The sequence below is a fragment of the Acomys russatus genome, chromosome 24, assembly GCF_903995435.1.
Source record: "Acomys russatus chromosome 24, mAcoRus1.1, whole genome shotgun sequence".
Taxonomy (NCBI): domain Eukaryota; kingdom Metazoa; phylum Chordata; class Mammalia; order Rodentia; family Muridae; genus Acomys; species Acomys russatus.
In genome coordinates this window covers 9,662,639-9,674,394 of record NC_067160.1, presented here as the reverse complement: position 1 = coordinate 9,674,394, position 11,756 = coordinate 9,662,639, and the positions used below count along the sequence as shown (strand labels likewise).

Here is an 11,756-nt window from a genome sequence, read left to right as displayed (position 1 = left end):
GGGGCTGCTCGAATTTGCACCGTCATTCCCGGGTGAGGAGCACAGGGCCAGAGGCTTTAGCTGTCTAGAGAGCTCCTGTCCCAGCCTCTGACTGCCGTTATGCCTTTAGCTCCTCCAAATAGTAACATTGCAAGATAGCGCATTATTGTGACAAGTGCTCATGTCTGTATTCATACAGATCAAGACAAGGCTTACCTGTGGGTTGAGGAGCTGACTTAGTAAAGTCCTTGTCACGCAAGAATGAGGACCTGAGTCCAATCCCTGGAACCCATGTGAAGCTCCAGGCGTGCAAGGTTGTGCTTGAAATCCCAGTGTTCCACATCCTAATGAGAGATAGTGCCTCAAAAAATAAGGTGGATGGTGCCTGAGGAAGAACACCACCTGAGTTGACCTCTGACCTCCTCATGTGTGTGCATCTGTACACACACACACACACACACACACACACACACACACACACACATCCATAACATTTTTTAAAGCTTCAACATGCTTTACAAAATCAGTGTTCTACTTTTTTTTTTAGTGTTCTACTTTTTAAATGAGCACTATTCATTCGACAACCTCAAGAGCTGCCCATTTTTTTTTATCCAGTTCACAAAATGCAAAGAGCATGTGTTTTAGGACAACAGAAAAGCAGGGGCTGTTGTATCTCAACCACGTCATATCTAAGTGGGAACTCCATATTAGACGGGGATATCCTTAATAAAAGAAGTATGGTAAAAATGAAGATAGATCATAATTCATTTCAATGGTATATACACTCAATGTCATAAAACTGAAATATTGACTATGCGTTGACTTCAAATTTGTCTATCAGTCTTATTAAAGTAGCCATAAAGATTCTGCACAGCGTATGGACCGACCTGTCTGCCTTCTGACGGGCAGAGGAAGGCCCACGTTCTATTGTGTCCATGCATGAAGACTGGAAACAGCACAAGAAGTAGTCTTTCAGATTAGGAGCTGTCCTCATTTGCTTTGCCTCCTGCCACAAACCAAACTGTTCTTCTACAAAACATGTTTAACAGGAGCAAAGACCATCCGCCGCGATGATGTTTCCTGTTAAGCTTGAGCAACTGTGTTTTCTCGTTTTGTCTTACTTTTCTTTACTGAGATGGCATCCTCTATGTAGCCTAACGCTGGCTCAAACACGTGGCGATCCTCCTGTCTCAACCTCCGAGTGCTGAAATTCCAGCTATGCGTCCTCACTCCCAGCTTAGCAATTGCATTATGAAGGGCATTTGTGAGTCAGTATTCATACAAGAATAAGCCTCACTTGGACTGGCAAGGCTGAGCACATCAGTTCAGTCTCCAGGAACTACACGATGGAAAGAGGGAGCTGACTCCCAAAAGTTGTTCTCTAACCTTCACACAATAAATACATGTAAGAGAAAACTTCAAACAAACAAACAAACAAAGAATAAAGATCTCTTATCTGCGAACTGTTGAAAGATAAGGTCAACACATGAGTTATTATCTTTATAGGAATTTAATGTTAAATTACATTTTAAAGAACTCCCAGTAAAGGTGAATCAGCTGAGTAAATCTGTCTTTTCTAGACAATAGATACATACTTCACTATCCGTATGACCCATTAGCAATAGACAGGGGATGGATGATACAAACATTTGTTCCATAAGAGATCATATATGCATTAGCAACTGTGAGAAGTGACCCGGGAAAAAATTTTAAGGATCTATATTCAGTACTTAAGGAAAATTCAAACACAATAGTCAGTGAATTAAAAAAAAAAAAAAAAACAAAAAAAAACTCAGCAGCTGTTTCTCAACCAATATTTACGATGTTGTTCTTGTGTTGAAAGAAAAGTAGCATCTATGTTCTACTTCAAAATAATCCCTCTTGAATATCTATCTATGAGGAATTTAAAGAGACTTATATTTAGAGTTGACACATGTGTGCACATATTTTAAGTGTTTCACCATTCCAATAGCTGTCTGGAGTTCTTATTTGAAACACACTAGTTTTCAAACATTCATTTTAAATACTAGAGCGTTTTGAGTATTTTATCTGTAGCATAGACATATGTAAAAAGTCCTTCAGGACCTGTTGTTTATTAATTGTTGTTGGCTCTCTTGGTTGAGGAGAGAGGAGAGACGAGAGAGAGAGAGAGAGAGAGAGAGAGAGAGAGAGAGAGAGAGAGAGAGAGGCTGTTTCATCAATATCCAAAACGGATTTTACAGAGAGAGCTCAGTGGTAAAGCACCTGCCTCACATTACAAAGCCTCAGGTTCTATCCTCAGCTCTGCAAGGAAAGAAAACCAAACAGCACAATTTTCACTCATTCACTACAGTGCTGGTGCAAGCCAGACACACCTGCTGCCTAACAGTGATTAAGCCAATAAGAACCATTCCTTGGATTTAAAGAGACCACTCATAGTTTCTAATTTTGAGAATCTCTGTGGGATGGTTTTTTTCTCCTCCTCCTCACACCCTCTCTGTGTCTCCTCTTCTTTTCCCATTCGCCTGGGAATGAACCCAGGGTCTTGGTTCCCCTAAGCAAAGACTCTACTGCTAAACTTCTTCAGCCATTAATTAACTAATTATTTCATTTTTGAGGCAGGGTCCTAATAGATAGCTCAACCTAGCCTCCAACTCACAGGGTAGTCCAGGCTGGCCTTAAACCTATGATCCTCCTGCACACTGGGATTAGTGGCCTGTGTCACAAAGCTAGGTTCCTCGTGAACCATTTTTAACTGTAGTCAAACCAGTTTCTGTGTAAGTATGCAATGTGTTGCTATGGATTGGAGCAGAATCTAGACTTAGTATTTGCTTGTCCATTGTCAGGACTTGTTTCCAAGTCCTGGGTGAGCTTCACAGTGCTCTGCTGTATGTTTAGCTGTGCGGACAAAGCTCTGAAAATTCCAGTTGATTCCGTGGCTTCTGTGCTTCATCCCTGAGTTGCCCTTTAAATGACAAAGAACAATGCTGTCTAAGTTTAGACAAATGACATATAATGCAGACCAAAAAATACCTTCAAGGACGTGCGTAATAGAAAAGAGGAAAGCACTTATATTTAACTTTTAGATAATGCAAAAATAATTAGCTCCATTGAAAAGTTTTTACTTAACTGTAATTGCCAAGGTAGTCATTTGTAGTCTTAATTAACAGGCCGAGTTACGACTCTATGAAACATGGCTTTTTAAAGCACAATAAAATGGGTGGAGTATTTTAACATAGGTTTCTAATAAGAAAGCTTAGAAATATGCCCGCAGCGTGCTCCCATTGTCTGTCAGGAAAGGACTCACCTGCGGGACTTCAGTCATTCGCTGCCTGCTGCAACTTAGACGGTGACACATTGTCCCTTCTGTGAAGTGACTTCTGAGTCCAAGGGGTTTTATTCTGCTATGATTATTAATTGTTAGAAAAAGCAGACGTCTACAATATCCCGACCGCAATTTCACGCCAGATGGGAAGCCCTAACTAGGGTTTCTGCTTTTCCTGAAATTCCCCTTTGGTTCTTTTGATAGTGCCAAGGGCTGGCAAAAGCAACCAAATTTGATTCCTGCTTCACATCAAGCACCCACTTGCTCTGATAAACGCTGCCTTCGCTAACTCATTTTACCTCCCTCAAAGCCCACACATACACCACAGGCGGCTGAGAGGAAAAGTAAGTGTAGAACGCTACCACCTGATCTCCATTTTCTGCAGTGTCTGTAGCAAACAGTGAAGATCCGTGCTGCTCACCTCCGCCAAGGTCTCTGAAGAAGCCTTGTTCAAAGCGGTTCATTTATAAATAGCGCCTGGCTCTGGGGTGTCTCCTGCATGAGCTTGCTCCTGGCCTTCTGTTTTTCATGACCTGGCTAACCTCACTAGTCCCAAGAATGTCTTGGTAGAGTCTTCAGAACTTTCTAGAGAGAGCAAATCAAGATACCCACAGATAAAGTTGTTTTTCTTCTTCTTTCCCAATCACTGAACTTCTCGCTGCGTTAGATTCCCTAGCTCTGACTTCCAGTGATTAGAAGGAAAATCTTACTTTGTTCTCAGACTTCAGGGCAAGGATCCAGGCCCTCACCTCTGAACAGAAAGCTGCTGAAGGCCTTCTGTAGATGCTCTCTGTGAAGACATTTTCTCTATTGCTAGTTTAAAAAAAAATTTTTTTTTATCATGATTTTAGAGCTTTTTTGTCAAATGTTATTTCCCCATTAGTTAGCATTATATGATATTTTTTTTATTTCCCTCCTGTGGATGTAGTAATGTCACTGAGTTTTGAATTTGAATGTATATCTAGAACAATTATGTTCTGGGTGTATAATTTCTTGCTGGACTTGGTATGCATTTTTCCTTTTTTGTATGTAAATCTTTATCTGGTTTTGCTATTGGGGTGATTCTGAATTCATAGATGCCTTAAAAAAGAATTCTGTTTCTCTTTCCTGGAAAAGGTTATGGATAATTCATATTATTTTCCCTAAGTATTTGGTTGCCTTATCAGTAAAGTTACATAGCTTCTTGTGCTGTATTATTGTGAAAGATTGCTGATTTAGTTTCTGTAATGCTCTAAGGCTGTTAGGTTATCCGTTTCTGCCTGGGGTAGGTTTACTAGTTTGTTTTACTCAAGAACTGATCAAATTCGTCTTAGTTACCAAGGCTGCGAGCATCCAGTAGCTAACAGTCTTTCCTGTTTCTCTTGTCCCATGGAGCTACATCTCTGACATTGGTGCTTTTGTTTTCTCCCTTTTCCTGGTTAAGCTGGTGTGGTGGTTAAGGTGAACAACGCGGGATGTGTCTACAGGGGCACTTTTAGAGAAGTTAACGTGTGTGTGTGTGTGTGTGTGTGTGTGTGTGTGTGTGTAGGTTCACCTTGAAGGTTAGGTGGCACCACTCCAAGGGTGGGAATGTGAGAAACAAAGGAGAGAGTGGGTGGAGCACCAGCATGCATCTCTATGCTTCCTGACTGCAGACTATGTGACCACCTCTCCCACACTCCTGAGCCCCAGGTGGAGCACCAGCATGCATCTCTCTGTTTCCTAACTGCAGATGATGTGACCTGCTCCCCACTCCCCTGAGTTCCATCTCGCTGCCATGGTGGACTATATCTCCAAACTGAGAACAAACTCTTTCTTAAGTTGCTTTTGTTAGGTATTTGTTAAAGCAACAAGAAAAGTAAAACACTACACTTTGACTAGAGATGTATTAGATTTTATTGATCGTCACGAACAATCTTTGAATTCATTGATTTCCTGTATTTTCTTATTTTCAGTTTCATTGATCATATATTCTAATATACATATTTCTTACATAGAGCCAAATAGCCTTTCTCTATATAGTTCCTTTAGTCAAAACTTTTTGGATATTTTCTAGTATATACATTTAATGCTACAAACTTTACTCTAATGACTGTTTTTCCCTCTGGCAATGCTTCTTTTAGTTATTATTATTATTATTATTATTATTATTATTATTATTATTATTATTATTATTATTATTATTACTACTACTACTACTACTACTACTACTTTAAATCTATTTAAATGTAACTTACAGCCAAGAATGTAGTCTGTCTTGGCAAATGATCCATGAGAGTAGAACAAGAGCGCATATTCTGCAGTGGCTGGATTGACTTATTTTATGTTTCAATAAAGCAAGCAGGCAGTGTTATCTGGGCTACGCTGTATATATTATGTTTGTTAATGTTATTTATTAAACCCCCTGCTGCTCCTTCCTTACTCTGGACTATGTTGCACAATCCTGTTTTGGTTCCATTTATAACCACAACTTCCTTTCGTTTCTCCTACTGGAGAGCCCACGTTCCACCCTCACTTTAACTGTGTATTCTCTGGTTTTGTTCCCTTTTTGTTCTTGCACACACATCAACAGACAAATGGTAAGTCCATGTCTGGAAGTTCCTTTTCTTTCCGAGAGCTCCTAGCACCACAGTTCACTTAGGGTAAGGATCGCCTGAAAGGTGAATAGTTGTTGACTGACTGACACAGAACAAAGTGACCTTAACCCCCATCCAAAGCCTGAGGTGACTGTAACAAAACACCACAAGCTGTGTAGCTTAAAACAATATGCAATACAGTTTAGAAGGTTAAAGACTCAAAAAACAAAGTACAAGTTAGCAAGACCATGCTCTGTTGGGGTTAGGGAAGAATGCACCCACTCTTCGGCTGGCTTCTGCTGCTGGCAGTCTCCAGGGACCCATGGACTGTAGTAGACATAAGATTGGAGTTCAGCCTCTGCTGTCAAGGACCTTGCCCTTTCTGTCTGCCATGGTGCGCTCTCTCTGTCTGTCTTGTCTCTCTCTGTGTCTGTCTGTCTATCTGTCTCCCTGTCTCCCTGCCTGCCTGTCTGTCTGTCTCTCTCTTTCTCTGTCTCTGTGTCTCTCTCTCTCTCTCTCTCTCTCTCTCTCTCTCTCTCTCTCTCTCTCTCTCTCTCTCTCTCTCTCTCTCTCTGTGTGTGTGTGTGTGTGTGTGTGTGTAGATAAATGTCAATGTTGGAGTTCTTTATGTTTTTGAGGTAGGGCCAAGAAACCTAAATTTCAATTCAGCATCTAGACTGGCCCTTGAACCTGCTGGCCAGCCAATCTAGTCACCAGGTTGAAATCTAGATTTCATAATCCTGTCTTAAAGACTGGACTTTGAGGAGTGTCACACACCCAGCATCCACCACGGATCCTCAGGTGGTTTGTGATGTCATAGAAACTGAGGCTCACACAGGAACAGTGTGGAGACATGTGGAAAAAGGCAAAATGAGCAAGTCTGTGCTTTTTGGATTTAGGATGAATTTGTGCACAGCAGGCAGCATTCAAATCTCATCTCCTGCTAGGAGAGCAGAGAAAATGATTTGTTATTGCTTTAAGCAGGACACTGTTTCATTTAGTGAATGCAAATCTTCCCCATTTCTGATGCATCCCAATGTTCTGCTCATTATAAATGGAAAACAGCTTGTCATGCTTTCAGTGTTTCAGTGACATGCGCAACATCGCAGTATCCTGTGAGAGAAGGTTTCGTTTGTTTCAAATAACTTATTTCATGACCATATCTGAAAACATGATGGACAACAGGAATATCAAAATCCCTACAGATCATTTTTAATAAAGAACTTCCATCAATAAAGACCAGTGTTAAGTGGGACAAGACGTGGTATTCTTGCCTTCTTCATTTAGAATCCAAATACTCTATGGATTCTAACTTTTGTTGATTTTATATTTATGAGTAAGTGTGAACTATTCATTTCAAATAAGACCTCATGGTAAGATTAAGGAACCCTTACCACATTGGCTATCTGTGTAGTATTCAAAAATACACATCTGCGTTTGGGCCGGATTCAGTCACTGACTTGATGGCGACAAATCCCTTACTGTATCTTCTTTAAAAGGTTGAAGGGTTGGGGGTGCAGCTCAGTGGCTGACTGATTAGCTATTCTGAAAGTGGCCTGGGTTTGATCTCCAACACGACACTCACTAAGGAGAGGGAAATGATCCTGGGGCTTTTATTCCCTCTTCACCACTGTTTTGAGGCCAGCAGCCATCATCTATTACTATGTTTAAGTTTTCAGCCAGGGTCTAGCTTCCAGGGTCTGGATTTCCCGTATAACTCTCATAGATTAAGAAGGATTGTTTCTGGGAGATGTGTAGCTACAGCCTGAATCTCACTGGGTCTGCCCATCCACTAGAAGAATAATCACTCTATCTTCACACATACACACACACCCCACAACACTTCTAAAAAGATTTAAGAAAAATCCAGATGGGTTTATTTTGTTTATTTCTGACAATCTCTTATGTGGAATGTCCTTAGTAAGCATACGTGTGTCATAGGTACTGGGGAAATCCTGAACAGGGATGTCATGGATCCTGCTGATAGTGATCTCAGTGTACTGAGCAACTCAGATGAACCAGTGCTTAGGCTATTTAGGGGTGGAGGTGTATGACACAGGCCAGGGGCTGACCATGAAACTGGCAGGGATGTCTCCAGAGGACAAGGTAGGTCAGAAGGCTTCCTGGTGCCTCGTGGATAGGGGATAATCAGGAATGAATCCACAGAGTGACAGGAGAGAATGGAATAAAGGAATCCCAGTAAAGAGGGCCCTAGGAAAAGAAGAGAGTGACGGAAGAACAAGCTAGTGGGAAATGTTGTTTTAAGGAGGAAGAGGGGACAGTGGAGAGAGTGGCAGTGAGACATTAAGCTAGGTAGTGAAGGACCCGCACCCTGCATGAAGGAAATCAGACAACAATCTCCCTAAAGTCAGGATCTTCAAATACCGTACATGTTACAAGGTATCCAACAACTCAAACTAAGACTTCCTATAGTAAACTTATTTTTTAACTAAGTATGTAAAACTATCACTGAACATTGAGAACATGTTTTCATTGGAATATGAGAACTGCAAACAGTGATTTTTTTCCCCTTTATCAGCAACCCAAATCACATGCCTCTGCATTCCTTTGAAGTGTTAAACATATATATAACTTTTTTTACATTTTGATCTTCTTTTTGAAAATATTTTTATATTATTAACTATCCAGAATATTTTCTAGAAGTAGGTAGATATAAATTATGTATTTACCTTTAAAGTATTTGAAGCCTCACCTGAATTTTCTCACTTATTTCTGTTTTAGTTCATTGAGAGCTTCTCACACGTATATAATGAATTTTAGATTTTTGTGTCCCCTCTGTCACCCTCTTCATCTGCTGAAACATTTCTTTCCAACCAACCGCTTTGGTATTTTCATGGTGTGTGTGTGTGTGTGTGTGTGTGTGTGTGTGTGTGTGTGTGTGTGTGTGTGTGTGAGAGAGAGAGAGAGAGAGAGAGAGAGAGAGAGAGAGAGAGAGAGAGAGAGAAATAGAGGAGAGAGAGAGAGAGAGAGAGAGAGAGAGAGAGAGAGAGAGAGAGAAACCAAGACCCATTTAGGGGTATTTAAATAACTATGGGTGAGGGGCTATTTAATGGAACATGTGCTTGCTAAAGCCAAGCCTAGTATTTCAATACACACCTTCACATGGATAACTTCAGTAAAGAGTTTTGTAAACTAATAGAATAACAGCCTTATGGCTAGCTTACAATTCTTTACTGCTGAATGAATGGTTCACTTGTACCATAGATGGATGAGCTATATAAGCTACTTGAACTATATTTTAAATATCCTCATACTATTTCTGCATTATATAGACTCAATTTGTACAGACATACAAACAAGCGTCTTGGGCATTTCACACATCTTAGTGGATCATGCGTCACGGTGAACATCTATATGCCTGGGCTCCCTGAAGGAAGAATATTATGAAGTGAAATGGGTAAAGTGAACTTACACTTCAGATGCTCTAGCAATCTTCAACGTAAACACAACCAGGTGATGACATTAGACCTAGTCAAATGAATAAGTAGCATAAAGTGTGACAGTGCAGAATTCGTTACTCACTTGTCTCCTTGAGACATGAACAGATTTTGTAGTTTAGCTTCCACATAGTCCATAGCAACTAGGTAAAATATGGAAAAGTCTTAAAACTAGACACAATTGTAAGAATGAAAAGACTGAAGTCCCCGCGATGATGGTACATATAAGATTTTAATAGATTTCTGCCAAAATTTGAAAGAAAACAGTTTAAATTTTTTAATTATATTGAATATGCAACAGAAGAAAAAAACAGGCCTACTTTTTCCTTGACTAGACATTTCTTCCACAACATTCAGTAGATTTTAATACCACGTCAAATATATTCTATTTAAATATTTTGATTATTTGTAGACAGCCTTCCAGGAACGTAATTAATATCTCCTCTTCATAAAAAAATCTGTAATAAATTACTCTTTCAACCCAAGATTTTTACCCTAGCATGACAGATGAAGTTTCAACTGTGAAAACAAATGCCTCTCTTATTTTTCTGAATAATGCATTTTAGAAAGCCATGTAACACTTTTCAACATTAAAGTGATAACTGCACAACAAGAAGGCCAGATTTGCCTTCTGTCTTTCCCAGACTCCCTCTCAAACACCCTATCTGCACCCTCTGGAGGTCATCATTGAGTCTTTGAATAAGGATGTCATCGTTGTAAGAAGTCAGAAGAGAATTTAAGCTCTAATTCACAGAGCATCAGTTGCACCCTCTCCCAAGGGAGTAGGAGCGGATTACATACTAATAGCGCTCTTTTCATTTAATATTCTAAAAGATGAGCATCTGAAAGGGAATTAGTGAGCAATGAGTAGCAAGACAGCAAATCACACCAAGCATTAAAATGAGTCTTCCCTGAGCATCTTCCATTGACCAGATCGCATGGGAAATGAAATCAAACTCAGTTGTCGAGAGGTAGATGAGCCCCGTTTCCAGATGGGAAAGTGAGGCACTGAGACGCCTCGCAACGGGTTACACAAGTGTTCGGCAGCGGCAGCGGCAGCGGCAGACGCAGAAGGACCTGCCTACGGTTATACACAGGTTGGCCAACGCACAGCAGTGGAAGGACGGGGAGAAAACTGGTCCCTCCCCGAAGCCTGTGTTCCCTCTCAACATACGACATAACAGAGCTAGTAGACTCCACTTTAAAGCTGATGGCATGTCTGTTCTCCAACATAAAGCCCAAGAGACCAACACGAGGAATGGTTATTGATAGTGACATTTTCAGACTCAGGAATGTACAGAACATTGACACAACATAGAATGTGTTTCAGTAAACAGCATAAAGACATGGAAAGCACAATAAAAGGAGAACTAATACCATACTGAAAACCACAACTTCACCTTGATGTAATGCCCTACAAAGAGATGGTTACGAGCACAGTTAAAAAGAAATTGTCACACATCTGGATTTGAAACTTAGAGCACATCTCTATGAACCTTGTGATCTATGTGAACATTCACATGCCTTTAAATAAGAAATCAGCCCATTATATAGATTATTTCTTTCCCTAGGGTACAGAATATAACATTATCCACTGTATATAATTTCCCACATTTCCCAGGTATGTCAAACAATAGAGAAAATGCAATTATTTCACCTAGCAGTGGCATTAGTGAAAGTGGAGATAAATTGGTAAGGGGTGCTTTGTGTGATGTGTGAGAAAATAACCATATTATCCTTTCGGCTCACAAGCATGTCCATTGATGCCAACACCTCATCACTGTGCAAGTAGCCAGTATATTAGAGACACACTGACATAGATGATACATAGCAGAATCCAGTTTATTCTTGTGATTGGTGGCCCATGGTTACCTGTCACATGGAGGGTGGCTTTGGAAGACAGGGTGCCACTAGAGTTTTGGGCTTGAGCCACATAGAGGCCAGCGTCTGCCTCGTACACCTTTGGGATGAACACCGAATGCTTTGTATCCTTGTGCAAAACCTGTAAGTGTCCATCTGCACACAATTTCTGGCCCTCCTTGAACCTAAAGCAGAGAGTCAGTTTTAAGTCAGGATCATGCCTCGATTCTCTCATTTCCAAGTTTTCACACCTATTGTATCTAGGCCCATCCTCGCTGCAGTATTTTCTAGAATTAGCCGGAAGTGTCTAGCTATGGTAGATGCCGGGGGACACTGTTCATCAACCTGTAGCCAGAAAATTACCTTGACCCTTGACTGACTCAGATCATGTTTTTGAAAGTTCTATGATAACATTTAACATTAAGCTATTATAGATGAAAATACACACACACACACACACAACACACAACAAACAAACAAAAAACCAACAACCAACAAGACCCAACCATCTGGTCATATAGGATCACCATTTGCTCGTGGCAACAGCTACAAAGAAGTGTGAAGTGGCCTTTGTGTATTCAGCCTACTTCACCCTCACTG

General features: G+C 40.5%; 1 protein-coding gene across 1 annotated transcript in view; it reads right to left on the bottom strand.

The window, feature by feature from the left end:
- Positions 1-10,939: 10,939 nt before the first annotated feature.
- The window catches only part of Ccdc141 (coiled-coil domain containing 141), a 180,427-nt gene continuing 179,610 nt past the window's right edge, over positions 10,940-11,756 (bottom strand). The window contains exon 24 of the mRNA XM_051167084.1: positions 10,940-11,341. Within this exon, the coding sequence (XP_051023041.1) occupies positions 11,074-11,341 (268 nt within the window). The 3' untranslated portion in view covers positions 10,940-11,073. The remainder of the gene's footprint in view (positions 11,342-11,756) is intronic.